The sequence below is a fragment of the Globicephala melas genome, chromosome 2, assembly GCF_963455315.2.
Source record: "Globicephala melas chromosome 2, mGloMel1.2, whole genome shotgun sequence".
Classification (NCBI taxonomy): Eukaryota; Metazoa; Chordata; class Mammalia; order Artiodactyla; family Delphinidae; genus Globicephala; species Globicephala melas.
Window position 1 is genome coordinate 144,685,179 of NC_083315.2, and position 17,004 is coordinate 144,702,182.

The window sequence follows — 17,004 nt, forward strand, 5'->3', positions numbered from 1 at the left end:
CAGTCCTCTATTACTTTCCTGATGGCCATTTTCCAGTTTGATGCCATGTATCACCTGGAGCAGATGGCTGTACTGAGCTGTCCTGAGAACAAAAAATAGACATTTTTCTACCAGTAGGAAGCAACCAGTGTAACACTCATCTGAGCACGTGAGGACACTATTATCAAGAATGAAGAGGGCTTCCCTGGTGGCGCAGTGGTTGAGAGTCCGCCTGCCAATGCAGGGGACACAGGTTTGTGCCCTGGTCCGGGAATATCCCACATGCCGCGGAGCGGCTCGGCCTGTGAGCCATGGCCACTGAGCCTGCGCGTCCGGAGCCTGTGCTCCGCGACGGGAGAGGCCACAACAGTGAGAGGCCCACGTATCGCCAAAAAAAAAAAAGAATGAAGAATGGTCCGCACTGCCTGAAAGCTCAGATGGCCTAGGTCCAAATTTATGGAAAGTAGCAGGCTCTTTTTCAGAATACATCTAGAGCAAAAGCAGAAATATTTCTTCCTAATTTCTCTCATGTCTGGGGTTAGCCAAACTCCAGGGAGTATATCTGTCCATCAACAAAGAAAGTTTCCCTTTACCTAACATCACCAGGGAGGCTAAAAGAAAGGCAGAGGCCCTACCAACTGTTTGTAGAGTCATAAGCAGGAATGTGCACATGAATAATAAAGGAAAAGCATGTAAAAAGCAAGGTAATAATACTCCAAGTGTGAAACAGGAGAGAGGAAAATGGACATAAAGGAGATCTATGAAGTCTAAAGAAAAGTTCTTAGGAGGAAAAAAAGCTGAGCATGATTATGTCAGATAAGAGTATGCATGAAGGTTATAGCTAAATTTGGCTCCTAATTTTTATTTTAAAATTTACTTTGGTCACTTTCCAAAAAATTTTTTGTATTAAAAGAGAAATATCTTCCTCTACTGCTAAAGATCTGCCCTTTCAGGGCACAGCACGCAGGAGGTCAATAGAGCCAACATTAGCAGCAGGTTCACACTCGGGATACACTCACCTGCTTCTGGATCTGCAGGAATTCTCCACATGTACAGGTTGAAGTCATCAGAGCCTGAAAGGATATACTGTTGGGACAAAAAAAATCTATTTATTACTTATGTATTGATTGATAATCTATCTACCTATCTATCTATACAGAAAAAGGTTTTTAAAAATAAACAAGATAAATGAACATATATTCATAGGGCACCACAGAGCAAACACTCTCTTAAAAGTATTTGCAAATCAAAAGGCTAACTGGCTAAAACTTGGCAACAACCAAACAACCTGAATTAAAAATGGGCAAAAATGGGCAAAGGACTTGAACAGACATTTCTCCAAAGAAAATATACAAATCGCCAATAATGTGAAAAGATGTTTAACATCACTGATCATTATGGCAATGAAAATGAAAACCACAATGAGGTACCACGTCACACCCATTAGGATGGCGATTACCAAAAGCAAACAAACAGAAAACAAGCGTTGGTGAGGAGGTGGAGAAGTTGGTACCCACTGCGCATTGCTGGTGGGACTATATAATGGTGCACACACTGTGGAACACAGTATAGAGATTCTGCAAAAAGTTAAACATAGAACTACCATATAACCCAGAAATTCTACTCCTAGGTATATGTCAAAGAATTGAAAGCAGGGACTAGAGATATCTGTACACCAATGTTCAGAGCAGAAGGCTCACAACAGCCAAACAAACTAAATGTTCATCAATGGATGAACACATAAACAAAATGTGGTATATATCCATACAATGGAATATTATTTAGCCTTAAAAACGAAATTCAGACACATGCTACAACATGGGTAAAACTTGAAGACATTATGCCAAGTGAAATAAGCCATATACAACAAGACAAACGTTGTATGATTCAACTTACATGAGGAACCAAGAGTAGTCAAATTCATAGAGACAGAAAGCAGAATGGTAGTTGCCAAGGACTGGGGGTAAGGGAGAAATGGGCAGCTACTCTTCAACGAGTACAGAGTTTCACTTTGGGAAGATGAAAAAGTTCTGGAGATGGACAGTTGTGATAGTTACACAACAATGTGAATGTACTTAATGCCACGAAGCTGTACATTTTAAAATGGTTTTAGTGGTAAGTTCCATGTTATGTATATTTTACCACAATTTTTCAAAAAAAATTTTTTTGAATTTTATTTTTTTATACAGCAGGTTCTTATTACCCATTTTATACATATTAGCGTATATATGTCACTCCCAGTCTCCCAATTCATCACACCACGCCCCTCCCCCCAGCCCGCCACTTTCCCCCCTTGGTGTCCATACGTTTGTTCTCTACATCTGTGTCTCAATTTCTGCCCTGCAAACCATTCAACTGTATCATTTTTCTAGGTTCCACATATATGTGTTAATATATGATATTGGTTTTACTCTTTCTACCTTACTTCACTCTGTATGACAGTCCCTAGATCCATCCACGTCTCTACAAATGACCCAATCTCCTTCCTTTTTATGGCTGAGTAATATTCCACTGTATATATATACCACAACTTCTTTATCCATTCCTCTGTCGAGAGGCATTTAGGTTGCTTCCATGACCTGGCTACTGTAAATAGTGCTGCAATGAACACCGGGGTGCATGTGTCTTTTTGAGTTATCAGTTTCTCTGGGTATATGCCCAATAGTGGGATTGCTGGGTCATATGGTAATTCTATTTTTAGTTTTTTAAGGACCCTCCATAATGTTCTCCATAGTTGCTGTAACAATTTACATTCCCACCAACAGTGGAAGACAGCTCCCTTTTCTCCACACCCTCTCCAGCATTTGTTGTTTGTAGCATTTCTGATGATGCCCATTCAAACTGGTGTGAGGTGATACCTCATTGTAGTTTCGATTTGCATTTCTCTAATGATTAGTGATGTTGAGCAGCTTTTCATGTGCTTCTTGGTCATCTGTATGTCTTCTTTGGAGAAATGTCTATTTAGGTCTGTCTTCTGCCCATTTTTCGATTGGGTTGTCTGTTTTTTTAATATTGAGCTGCATGAGCTGTTTATATATTTTGGAGATTAACCTTTTGTCCATTGATTCTTTTGCAAATATTTTCTCCCATTTTGAAGGTAGTCTTTTCGTCTTGTTTGTAGTCTCCTTCGCTGTGCAAAAGCTTTTAAATTTCATTATGTCCCATTTGTTTATTTTTGTTTTTATTTCCATTACTCTAGGAGGTGGATCAAAAAAAGATCTGGCTGTGATTTATGTCAAAGAGTGTTCATCCTACGTTTTCCTCTAAGAGTTTTATAGTGTCCAGTCTTACATTTAGGTCTCTAATCCATTTTGAGTTTATTTTTGTGTACGGTGTTAGGGAGTGTTCTAATTTCATTCTTTTACATGTAGCTGTCCAGTTTTCCCAGCACCACTTATTGAAGAGACTGTCTTTTCTCCATTGTATGTCCTTGCCTCCTCTGTGATAGATTAGTTGACCACAGGTGTGTGGGTTTATCTCTGTGCTTTCTATCCTGTTCCATTGATCTGTATTTCTGTTTTTGTGCCAGTACCATATTGTCTTGATTACAGTAGCTTTGTAGTATAGTCCGAAGTCAGGGAGTCTGATTCCTCCAGCTCCGTTGTTTTCCCTCAAGACTGCTTTGCCCATTCGGGGTCTTTTGTGTCTCCATGCAAATTTTAAGATTTTTTGTTCTAGTTCTGTAAAAAATGCCATTGGTAATTTGACAGGGATTGCATTGAATCTGTAGATTGTTCTTCTTTCTCTAGTTCCTTTAGGTGTAAGGTTAGATTGTTTATTTGAGACTTTTCTTGTTTCTTGAGGTAGGCTTGTCTTGCTATAAACTTCGCTCTTTGAACTGCTTTTGCTGCATCCCATAGGTTTTGGATCGTCTTGTTTTCACTGTCATTTGTCTCTAGGTATTTTTTTATTTCCTCTTTCATTTCTTCAGTGATCTCTTGGTTATTTAGTAATGTGTTGTTTAGCCTCCATGTGTTTGTGTTTTTTACGTTATTTTTCCCTGTAACTGATTTCTAATCTCATAGCATTGTGGTCAGAACAGATGCTTGATATGATTTCAATTTTGTTAAATTTACTGAGGCTTGATTTGTGACCCAAGATGTGATCTATCCTGGAGGATATTCCATGTGTGCTGAGAAGAAGTGTAATCTGCTGTTTATGGATGGAATGTGCTATAACTATCAATTAAATCTATCTCGTCTACTGTGTCATTTAACGCTTGTGTTTCCTTATTAATTTTCTGTTTGCACGATCTGTCCATTGGTTTAAGTAAGGTGTTAAAGTCCCCCACTATTATTGTGTTATTGTTGATTTCCTCTTTTAAAGCTGTTAGCAGTTGCCTTATGTATTGAGGTGCTCCTATCTTGGGTGCATATAGATTTATAATTGTTATATCTTCTTCTTGGATTGATCCCTTGATCATTATGTAGTGTCCTTCCTTGTCTCTTGTAACAAGGAAGTCTTTATTTTAAAGTCTGTTTTACCTGATGTGAGTATTGCTACTCCAGCTTTCTTCTGATTTCCATTTGCATGGAATATCTTTTTCCATCTCCTCACTTTCAGTCTGTATGTGTTCCTAGGTCTGAGGCAGGTCTCTTGTGTACAGCATATAGATGGATCTTGTTTTTGTATCTATTCAGCGAGCCTGTGTCTTTTGGTTGGAGCATTTAATCCATTCACGTTTAAGGTAATTATCGATATTATGTTCCTATTACCGTTTTCTTAATTGTTATGGGTTGGTTTTTTAGGTCCTTTTCTTCTCTTGTGTTTCCCAATTAGAGAAGTTCCTCTAGCATTTGTTGCAGAGCTGCTTTGGCGGTGCTGGATTCTCTTAGCTTTTGCTTGTCTGTGAAGCTTTTGATTTCTCTGTCGAATCTGAATGAGATCTTGGCCGGGTAGAGTAATCTTGGTTGTAGGTTCTTCCCCTTCACCATTTTAAATATGTCACGCCACTCCCTTCTGGCTTGTAGAGTTTCTGCTGAGAAATCAGCTGTTAACCTTATGAGAGTTCCCTTGTACGTTATTTGCTGTTTTTCCCTTGTTGCTTTTTTTGTTTTGTTTTGTTTTTGCGGTACGTGGGCCTCTCACTGTTGTGGCCTCTCCCGTTGCGGAGCACAGGCTCCGGATGCACAGGCCCAGCGGCCATGGCTCACGGGCCTAGCCGCTCTGCGGCATGTGGGATCTTCCCAGACCGGGGCACGAACTCGGCAGGCGGACTCTCAACCACTGCGCCACCAGGGAAGCCCCCTTGTTGCTTTCAATAATTTTTCTTTGTCTTTAATTTTTGCCAATTTGATTACTATGTGTCTCGGCATGTTTCTCCTTGGGTTTACCTTGCCTGGGACTCTCTGAGCTTCCTGGACTTAGGTGGCTATTTCCTTTCCTATATTAGGGAAGTTTTCGACTATAATCTCTTCAAATATTTTCTCGGGTCCTTTCTCTCTCTCTTTTCTTTCTGGGACCCCTATAATGCGAATGTTGTTGCGTTTAATGTTGTCCCAGAGGTCTCTTAGGCTGTCTTCATTTCTTTTCATTCTTTTTTCTTTATTCTGTTTCGCAGCAGTGAATTCCACCATTCTGTCTTCCAGGTCACTTATCTGGTCTTCTGCCTCAGTTATTCTGCTACTGATTCCTTCTAGTGTTGTTTTCATTTCAGTTATTGTATTGTTCATCTCTGTTTGTTTTTTCTTTAATTCTTCTAGGTGTTTGTTCTTTAATTCTTCTAGGTCTTTGTTAAACATTTCTTGCATCTTCTCAATCTTTGCCTCCATTCTTTTTCTGAGGTCCTGGATCATCGTCACTGTCATTATTCTGAATTCTTTTTCTGGAAGGTTGCCTATCTTCACTTCATTTAGTTGTTTCTCTGGGGTTTTATCTTGTTCCTTCATCTGGTACCTAGTCCTCTGCCTTTTCATCTTTTCTATCTTTCTGTGATTGTGGTTTTTGTTCCACAGGCTGCAGGATTGTAGTTCTTCTTGCTTCTGCTCTCTGCCCTGTGGTGGATGAGGCTATCTAAGAGGCTTGTGCAGGTTTCCTGATGGGAGGGACTGGTGGTGGGTAGAGCTGGCTGTTGCTCTGGTTGGCAGAGCTCAGTAAAACTTTAATCCACTTGTCTGCTTATGGGTGGGTCTGGATTCCCTCCCTGTTGGTTGCTTGGCCTGAGGTGACCCAACTCTGGAGCCTACCCGGGCTCTTTGGTGGGGCTAATGGCAGACTCTGGGAGGGCTCACACCAAGGAGTACTTTCCAGAACTTCTGCTGCCAGTGTCCCTGTCCTCGCGGTGAGACACAGCCACACACTGCCTCTGCAGGAGACCCTCCAACACTAGCAGGTAGGTCTGGTTCAGTCTCCTATGGGGTCACTGCTCCTTCCCCTGGATCCCGATGCGCACACTACTTTGTGTGTGCCCTCCAAGAGTGGCGTATCTGTTTCTCCCAGTCCTGTCGAAGTCCTGCAATCAAATCCCGCTAGCCTTCAAAGTCTGATTCTCTAGGAATTCCTCCTCCTGTTGCCGGATCCCCAGGTTGGGAAGCCTGATGTGGGGCTCAGAACCTTCACTCCAGTGGGTGGACTTCTGTTGTATAAGTGTTCTCCAGTTTGTGAGTCACCCACCCATCAGTTATGGGATTTGATTTTATTGTGATTGTGCCCCTCCTACCGTCTCATTGTGGCTTCTCCTTTGTCCTTGGATGTGGGGTATCCTTTTTGGTGAGTTTCAGTGTCTTCCTGTCGATGACTATTCAACAGTTAGTTGTGATTCTGCTGTTCTCACAAGAGGGAGTGAGAGCACGTCTTTCTGCTCTGCCATCTTGAACCAATCTCTCAAAAAATTTTTTTAAATTTAGGAGCTTCCCAAGAGATCTGTTATGCAAGTCCAAGCATCCTGAATTTCCCTGTTGTCATCTACATCTTTGAGCAGGAAGCCATTGCCAACCCAGCTATGAGTTAATGACAGAGACGTAAGCAATCCCCTTTTATGAGGCAGCTTCAAACTGCCTGATCTCAGAAAAAGAGGACACTAAGCCAGATCTATTTTAATTAGGACTCATAACAGCACTGTCTAATAGCAACCAGTGAGCAATTCTGAGAGTTCATTTATTTCCAAAGATTAACAAAAGTGCTTTGCTTTAAGTTTAGGTCAGCATTACTTCCTACCTTTTGGTCCCATCTGCTTATTCCCCCAGAAAAATAAAGGCCTACAGTTTTCTAAAGAAAATTTCTGGGCTTCCCTGGTAGCGCAGTGGTTGAGAATCTGCTTGCTAATGCAGGGGACACGGGTTCGAGCCCTGGTCTGGGAAGATCCCACATGCCACGGAGCAACTAGGCCCGTGAGCCACAACTACTGAGCCTGCGCGTCTGGAGCCTGTGCTCCGCAACAAGAGATGCCGCAATGAGAGGCTCGCACACCGCGATGAATTGTGGCCCCCGCTTGCCACAACTAGAGAAAGCCCTTGCACGGAAACGAAGACCTAACACAGCCAAAAGTAAAATAAAATAAATAAATAAAAGAAATGCATTTCCATTCTAAAAGTAAATTTCTGACTTAAAAATGACACTGCAAATATCCAAAAAGTGTAAGTCCAACATATACACAACCTCATGCCTAATGAATACATTACTAAATACTTTGTAATCATTAAAAATCAATTTACCAGTCTTCAAAACACTAGTAATAACATGAGAAAGGAGGGAAAGAGACTCATGTTCAAAGATGAAGAAAGTGCTATCCACAGGGGTTAGGTGATCTGGCTCAGGGCACAGTGGAAAAAGAAGTGGGTTCAGTTTCCTCATCTGGTTGCTCATTGCTATGGTCTACATGTTTGTGTCCCCCCAAATTCACATGTTCAAATCCTAATGCCCAATGTGATAATATTAGGAGGTGGGGCCTTTGGGGGGTGATTGGGCCTTAAGGGTGGAGCCCTCATAAATGGGATTAGCACTCTTGTAAAAGAGACCCGGCAGAGCTCCCTAGTCCCTTCTGCCATGTGAGGAAACAGTGAGAAGTCAGCAGGCTGCAACCAGGAAGACGGCCTTCACCAGAACCCAATCAGGTTGGCACCCTGATCTTGGACTTCCAGCCTCCAGAACTGTGAGAAAGAAATTACTGAAATTATAAGCCACCCAGTCCATGGTATTTTGTTATGGCAGCCATAACAGACTAAGATACCCTCTGAGGCTCATTTAGTTCTAAGAGTCTATGATTACTCTGTGAAGGAATGATGTAAGCCAGATCAGAGCTGAAAATCCCTAAACTGCTGGCTCACAGTTGCTTGACGAGTCACTACATAAGTATGTTGAAAATAAGGAAACTCAAAGTCTAATCGTGTTACACTTCAATTTAAAAGTTTCCTCAACAACAGAAACCAAAGACCTCAGGATTTTAAAACTGGGCAAAGTACTTGAACAGACATTTTCCAAAGAAGAAATGTACAATGGCCATATACAAATGGCCAATAAGCACACAAAAAGATACTCAACATCACTAATCATTAGGGAAATGAATATCAAAACCACAAGGAGATACCACCTCACACTCATTAGGATGGTTACTATCAAAAAAAAACAGAAAATAGTTCTTCAAAAAATTAAAAATAAAATCACTATATGATTCATCAATTCCACCTCTGGGTATATAGCTAAAAGAACTGAATGCAAGATCTCTTAGAGATATTTATATAACAATGTTCATAGCAGCTTTATTCACAACAGCCAAAGAGGGAAGCAACCCAAGTGTCCAGCAAGAGATGAATGTATAAACAAAACGCGGTGCATACACACGATGCAATAGTATTCAGATTTTAAAAGGAAGGAAATTCTGACACAAGCTACAACATGGATGAATCTTGAACCTTATGCGAAGTGAAATAAGCCAGTTACAAAAAGACAAATACTGTATGATTCCACTTATGAGGTTCCTAGAGTAAGTGAGTAGTCAAATTCATAAAGACAAAGTGGAATGGTGGTTACCAAGAGCTGGGGGCAGGGGAGGGAGGGGAGTTAGTGTTTAATGGGTACAGAGTTTCACTTGTGCAAGATGAAAAACTTTTGGAGATAGATGCTCGTGATGGTTACACAACAATGTTAATGTACTTATCACTACAATTATACTTAAATATTTTCCCCTTAAAAATAGAAGAAAAAACGAAAAGATGAACCTTCATTGTCTTGACTTAGGGTCCATCCAGTAACTCCCTGCAGTTTAATGACACTATCTTGTTTGAAGTTAGGAAGTTGAAATTCAGGAGCCCAAAGGCTTTTCTCTCACAGCCTGTTTGGCAAAACTACCTACTATCAATAGTTAGGGGAAAAAATTCATTAATTACACACGAACCGAGCACTTATATGCCAGGCACTCTGGTGTTTACAAAGATATATAAGGTAATACACGGGTTCTCAAGGAGCTTAAACCAAGTAGAAAATATACATGTAGGTACACAGCTACCCTGCCATGAAGTCGAGATCACTAGGTGCCATTATGAGAAACAAGGTGCCTGTTGATTCACAAAAGTCAAGGCAAGACAGATTTGAGCCCTGAGCCACCCACAGGTAAAGATGTGGTAGGAAAAGGCAAAGGAAAGAGGAAAGATAAAGTGCTCATGTAGTCTACTGTTTTAACAGAAACAGGAAGCACGGGTAACTCACTCCTTCATACCCTGCTCAAGTCCCTCAGGCCTTACTGCTTAGTGTACCTGATCTCCAACTGCCAGTATCCATCTCTCTTTGCCTAAGGGCTTCTCGAAAGCTCAGGAGGCTGCAGGGTACTCTAGGGAATGAACACTCCCTGTGAGCAGGCTCCAGCAATGACTCATATCCCAGCTGCCTAGATCCCAGGTAGAATAACCCTGAAGTGTGTGTTCTATACCCTTTCCCCTCAGAATCAAACTCCAATTGCCCACAGTAGTAGTTGGCTCACTAAATCATCCTTCTTTCCCCTATTTCACTTTTCCACTCCTCTGATATTTACTGCATTTCCAAATAAATTACTTGCACCTGAAACTTGAATCCAAATTAAGACACATGGGGGAGGGAACACAAAAGAACTGTGTACTAATAATTTATATATAAAACATATTTATTATTCAACAGCTCATCATTTCATGCTCTGTGTTTAAAAGAGGCTATAAAACTTCAAATAGAGAATTCCTGTTACCCTGTGCACCCCCTCCCCAATATCTTCCCCAAACTAAACAAACAAAAAATAAATATTAAAAAAAGAGTGGGGCTTCCCTGATGGCACAGTGGTTGGGAGTCCACCTGCTGGTGCGGGGGATGCGGGTTCGTGCCCCGGTCCAGGAGGGTCCCGTGGGCCATGGCCACTGGGCCTGTGCGTCCGGAGCCTGTGCTCCGCGGCGGGTGAGGCCGCAGCAGTGAGAGGCCCACTACCGCAAAAAAAAAAAGAAGAGTGAACCAAGGCTGGGCTTATCAGAGGTTTTACTATTTCATTGCAAAGGATCAGTGCTTTCCCATTTGCTCAACTATTCACCAGGGAAAGCCATGAAAAGGTAAAAGGGGACTCCCAGACAGAAAGCTGACGCACAAGCCTTCCTTAGAAGGAAAAAAACTCCCACAGAGTTGAGGCCTCTTGGATTTAGTATGACAGCTCCAGAAATAGGTGGAAAATGAGTACCATGTACAGGCTTCCTCTCAGAGACAAGGGCAACTGCTGACCCTTTCTTCCTCTTGCAGCCACCACAAGGGAACAGCTCAGGATAATTTCCAAGGAAGGGGTCTCGACCCACTGCCGGCTAGTCAGGCTGTTTAACTGTTCACACACACCGGAATCACAAAACTGCCCTGAGGAATTCATTTATGGCATTTCTTGGTTGTCTGCTGGGCCCCTTCCAACATTAAAAGTCGGCTGCCTAGGATACCGCTGAGAGAGTGAAATAAAAATGAGTTCATCCGTTTATTCATTAAACAAGTATTTACTGAATGTCTACTATGTCTACAGTGTTGGGCACTGTCCCAGAGAAAGGACTGATCAGAAAGACCCTGTCCCTACCTTCATGTGACTTACATTTTATTGGGTGGGGAGAGGAAAAGAATTTTATGCATATATAATGTGAGTGAAGAGTAAGTAGGGGAAAAAAAGTTAAAAAGAATATATGTATGTAATGTGTCCAGTGGTGGCGTTACAGAGAAAAATTAAACAGCAGGTTGGGGCATGTAGGGAGTGCTGGGGGTGGTTAGTTTCATTTTATACAGGGTAGTCACAGAAGGCCTCTCTGATAATATGGCATTTTGAGTACAGCCCTGAAGGAAATGAGGGAGCAAGTTATATGGCTATCTGGGAGAAGAACAGAAGAATATTCTAGAAGGGACAGAGCTCTGGGCTATTTTAAAATACAAGGTAGGGGCGGTCCATTGGTTAAGACTCCATGCTTCCACTGCAGGGGGCACGGGTTTGATCCCTGGTTGGGGAACTGAGGATCCTGCATGCGTGTGGCAGCAGCAAACAAACAAACAAACAAATACCACCACCAACAAAAAAACCACAAGGCAGCCAAAGGAGCTCTTTTTCTTTTCTTTTTTCTTTTCTCTTTTCTCTCCCTCCATCCCTCCCTTCCTCTCTTTCCTTCTTCCTTTATCTCTCTTTCTTTTTTTCTCTCCCTCCTCCCCTCCCTTCCCTTTCTTTCTTTTTAAACCTTTGCAGAAATAAACATCATTTCAAGTGGACTGAGTCCAGAGATACATTTAACGTCATCAGAGCAGCTGGAAAGATTCCTCTCCTCCCAGTTGAAGGAGGCTGAAGCCTCTGACTGAGGGGTGAGTGACAAATTAAAAACTCACTTCAGGGGGTTTCCCTGGTGGTGCAGTGGTTAAGAATCCGCCTGCCAATGTAGGGGACAAGGGTTTGAACCCTGGTCCGGGAAGATCCCACATGCCGCGGAGCAACGAAGCCCATGCACCACAACTACTGAGCCTGCGCTCTAGAGCCCACGAGCCACAACTACTGAAGCCGGCGTGCCTAGAGCCCAAGCTCCTCAACAAGAGAAGCCACCGCAATGAGAAGCCCGCACACTGCAAAGAAGAGTAGCCCCCGCTCACCGCAACCAGAGAAAGCCCACGTGCAGCAACAAAGACCCAATGCAGCCAAAAGTAAAATATAAATAAATTAATTAAAAAAAAAAAACCAACTCACTTCACATGAGTGTTTCACCTTGTATCCTCACAGAGATAGATGGGGCAGGGCTCCGAATGAGAAAGAATGTTTTAGGGAGTCCATTATCTAGGCAATAGAAGCCCCATTTCCCCAAATGCTTTGAGGCATGGGGGATAGGAGGAGGTAGGAGACCCACAGCCTATTTCAGATCAGAGAGTGGAAGACATACTTAATTTTAACTTGGCTTTGTGGGTAAGATGCGTGATACCAATGCAAAAATGAGCATAAGTTGTTGTGTGGATCCACACCATCCACAATCCTTCCCAGCTGGCCACAAAGGTTAAAGGTTGGTTACACTCTAACCCCATCTCTCACTGTTCATTCATTCCGTAGCCCAAGAGGGCAGCCTGTTTACTGATCTTGATGCAGCCCAGTCATCTTAAGTAGAGCTAACCTAAAGCCAGTGCATTTTATCTAGTCCACTGTCAGTATGGAGATATTAATTTGTTCAAGCACAGGGACAGAGCAACAACTGCTCCTCTTAATAGATTTCAAGGAACTACCACCATGACCACCAACAACGACCAAAAAGAAAAAAAAAACCAACCCCCCCCCATATTAGCACCCTGTCACTATCTTATTTGCCCACATGTCCTCTGTCAATCTATTAACCTTTAGAGAAAACAGTCACATAATACTCCCTACTCTGGTAGACTGCTGTAATGCCCAGCGTCCCCTCCAAGAACTCCTGAAACCAAAAAAATGCCTCCCACTTCTCACCCACCCGAAATCCACGTTAAAAAGAGGAAAAAGTTCTAGCATGCAGGAGGAACAGACCATCTACTGATATACTCCAAAAATAACCCAGAATATGTCTTAGGTTCTTTGCTAACAGAGAAATCTCTTTCTGCTCAATTTCTCCGCTCCACTTCTCTAAGTAAAATATATGTATATGATATGTGTGTGTAAGTGTGTCTGCACAGCAGTTAATATTCCCCAATATCTGCTGATGGAAAAAGAGATATATCAATCAGCTATTATTCACTGAGTACCGATCAATTTACACAGTTCTCTCTAAGGTTCCTCCCATAGTAACTGATTAATTATTCTCCAGTAAATGGCACGCCTGTCTAATTAACTGTATTGAATAGGATAGAAAAACCAGATGGCTCTCTAGCCTGGATCAGCAACAGCAGAAACTGCTATTTAACATTTAAATCAAACACAGCTCTCATTTCTCCCTGACCTTTGTCAGAAGGGGAAAAAAAAATGTGACTGAACCATTTTGTGATGTGCCCTCTATAAGATTATTTTCAGTAAAAGGTTTGCCAATTGGTATATAATATACCTTTGATCATATCACTTATACCCAGAGCCTGTCACAAATACTATCCAAAGCAAACAGGAAAAGTTTTCTTTGGAAATGGCCAAAGCCATAGGTTTATCTGATTTTATTTGTGGTCAGAGAAAATACAATTCCATTGGCTACCAATAAAAGCACACAAATATGCATACCCATAAGATTAACACTATTTTTTGCATGTGAAGTTTCACGTGATTTTTGCTTCTTTGGATCATTTGCCATTTCAGCTCCACTAGGCTCCTGGATTCTTTGGTTTATTAAAATAACTAACTTTTATGGGTTCTGAGTAGGAAAAATTCTATTAATAATAATAAAAAACTTCCATAAAGACAGCCAATAACTGTCAAATAATCAGTAGGGAAGAAATTAAAAAAATGCTCTAAATCTCTAACAGCTGCTTGTAACAAAGTAGGCTGCATTACTTAAAGATGAATCTCTGTTTGGCAAAACTCTTTTGGAAACCTGGGCAAGATGAGGGGTCATCAACCAAATGGCCTTCAACAATCAATTTCTCCTCTGTGGGCCTTAGTTTTTATACTTGGGGACTGGGAAGTGGGGAGATGGCATCACTCATTTCAGTCTGCAAATATGTATTTATATTGTTTATTCAAGCAAAGGTCTCCAGTCTTTCAGAGGAAGGAATATTATTTCCCTTTTCCCTTTTTTTAAGATACCCCAAAATGAGGTAAAGCTACTTAAACACTACAAGGAGAATGGGGCAGGTAGAGCAGGTTATACTCTGTTCCCATCATTAATATCTACCAGGGATTTCCTAGTGAAGCCCAAACTCCTAGTCAGGAACTATATATTAAAGGAGCACTGCCATGTTGTATCACCAGATCACATCAATTCCATTTGTTCCTAAGAGGAAATCAGGTCACCTAGTGGTCCTTTTCAGCTTAACAATTGAAAACCAGACTATATCTAGCAGGTGTGCATATACTCCAAAACCTTGTAAGCTTTCTAAGTTCTACATCAGTAAATGAACTAAAAGATGGTTTAATCCTTGAGTAAAATCTTAATCCAGGATTGCTAATACCTGAAATCCCTAGTTTTTAGGAATTCCATAAACTCCTTAATATTACATGCAAAACGATGTGCATATGTACATTTTTCTGAAATGGTGTTCAAAGCTTTTAGACTTTCGAAGAGGTTCAGGAGTCAAAAAGATTTACAAATAGCTGATTTAATAAACAAGTTATTTTCATGCTACCTTCTCTTTATAAAGTAAAGAGTCTCCTAAAATATTCACCTAAAAAATACATACAACAAGGAATTCCTCTGCCATAACTGTGTTCAGCTCTTCCTCATCAGCCCATGGAAGAGGCTATTGCCACTTGATCTGAAAACACAGGTGGCAGCAGGTCTATGAGGAAGAGGGTACAATCATAGGCAATGGACTGAGCCTAGTCCTGGTTCAGCTACTGATTAGATCTGCAGTTTCAAACTACTCTAGACCTTAGTTTCACATGGAGATGAAACCTGTTCAACTATACCCAAAGGTTGCTGGGAGGATTAGTATGACATGAAAGTGCTTAGAAGCTAAAGAGCAAAAAATATATAAAAGAAAGGCAAGGAGAAGAAGAAAAAGTTAGCTTAAAGATACAAAGCAAGTCAAAGGATAGAATCTGAGAGTTGAATCTCCCCTATTAAAGGTGTGCCTTTATTTCAGGAGAACATATGGCATGCCAGGCCCCCACGTGAGCTTAATCAGGGCTGCATGGAGTTATTAGGAAAAAAAAAAAAAGCGGAGTTATAACTTTCTAGGTTCCTTTACTGGCCTGGAGTGCACTTCCTGGTGAATTCCTACACCTCTATTATACCCGTATAATGTCAACACAGAAAGGTTGAGTGGTGACGTAATGTCTGAGGCCAAGCCATGTATTCAAGGCCGTTTTGTTGGATTCACAGTGTACAAGTCAGCTCTTTTCTCCAGGGGATGAGATATGATGATTTAATTATCATGATTTTAGGGGTCTGCCATCTGTCAAGTTCAAGAGAAAGACCTCTGTAAGTGATCCCAATGTTCAGACACTCCAGGGCTCAGCCCTTTCAAGAAAACTTTATTATTCTTTCTCCTTCCTTCCCTATCCGACTTTCGGCAAGATGTAGGGATTACCAGGCCAGGTGTTAGATGAGACTAACGAAAGAGAAGACTTAAATTACCACACTGTCCATTTCCAGGCCACACAAACCAGTTAGCCTGAAAGACTTATTTCCCAGAAGCCTGAGGTGCTCTGCTGGACTCTCGCAATCTAGGGCAAGAGCCATTTAAGGAATTGTGAAAGAAAGGGAACAAAAGCTGGGTGCTGTCTTACAAGTGTGTGCCAGAAAAGCTAGCAGGTGGAAAATTGGCCTTCTTTTTTAACCCTGTTAAGAGATTGGCTCACTAAGTATACAGAGGGGAGTGTGAAACTTGGGAGCCAGAATGTACCTAGTCAGGCTTCAGAGAGAAAATGAAAAACAAAAAAATCCAAGTATGATACAAAAGCAAGGAGGAGAACCTTTGGGTTCAGGCAGCCTTGAGGAAGGAATGCTGTTTGTTGTTTTACTAAAAGATTCCTCACTATACTGCAAGATTAGAAGATGGGCTGCCTTTAAAAAAAAAATGTTAAGGCTTTATTTGGGGCTAATTGTTCCTGTTGATGCCCAATCAATCTGATGTCACTCATGTCACCTTATCTGATGATAGAAGTTATCGAACTTGAATAAGATTATACTAGCAATAAACAAACCACGTATTCTTAGCCAAAAGTGGGGATGACAGAGTGTATATACAGGGGTTTGAATGAAAATCTCAAAGAGGGTATGAACTGGCAGTCACGTGAATGTGTCTACCACAGCATCTGGCACACAGCAGATGCTCAGTAAATATCTGCTTTCTTATTTTATAAGATGGAGGGGATGAAAAGGCATGAAGTTAGGAAGGGTTCAGTAGGAAACAGGAAAAAGGAATGTGTCTCCACTCACCTATGAATTAGTGACAGACCATGAAACTAAACATGACAGAAAAACATCCTGCTGAAGCACAGAGGTTTGAAACTGGTGGCTCTAATAAAGAATAGGTGTTATGGTTCACAGGTTTGTTTAATTCATACAATGAAGTATGAATTTGCTGCAATACTTAAAAACCAGGAAACTTCACGTAACAAATCTTTACTTCTGGCTTCCTTCGAAAAAACCAAAGGCCCTCCTGGCAGCAATGGGCTGAAGCTGCGTCAAAGCTTCATTTATACGGCATTCACTTAGATTTAGGATGGGGTGGGCTCTCCAGCTGGCCACGGTCCCCACTACTCACTAATGTTTACTTCTAGCCCAACTCACTCATTTTTGCTGCTTGCCTTGCTTCAGGCATTACGTTGTGACCTTCTGTATAGTGAAAAGGAGTCTCCACTGAGAGCTCAAAAATCTGGGTTCTAGTCCTACTCAAACTTGTACATGTCTTAACTTGTATACCTACCCTCTCTAATCCTGTTTTCTCATCTGTAAAAGGAGGGGTTGTACAAAATGATCTCTAATAGCTCTATAATTAGAATTAATCTACAATGGTGGCAATGTG

General features: G+C 41.4%; 1 protein-coding gene across 2 annotated transcripts in view; it reads right to left on the reverse strand.

Annotated features, from left to right (window-relative positions):
• DCAF5 (DDB1 and CUL4 associated factor 5) overlaps nucleotides 1-17,004 on the reverse strand; it is a 98,455-nt gene that overhangs the window by 24,514 nt on the left and 56,937 nt on the right. For both annotated transcript variants that reach the window (XM_030855342.3, XM_030855341.3), the window contains exon 7: nucleotides 999-1,065. In XM_030855342.3, coding sequence (XP_030711202.1) covers nucleotides 999-1,065 — 67 coding nt within the window. The remainder of the gene's footprint in view (nucleotides 1-998; nucleotides 1,066-17,004) is intronic.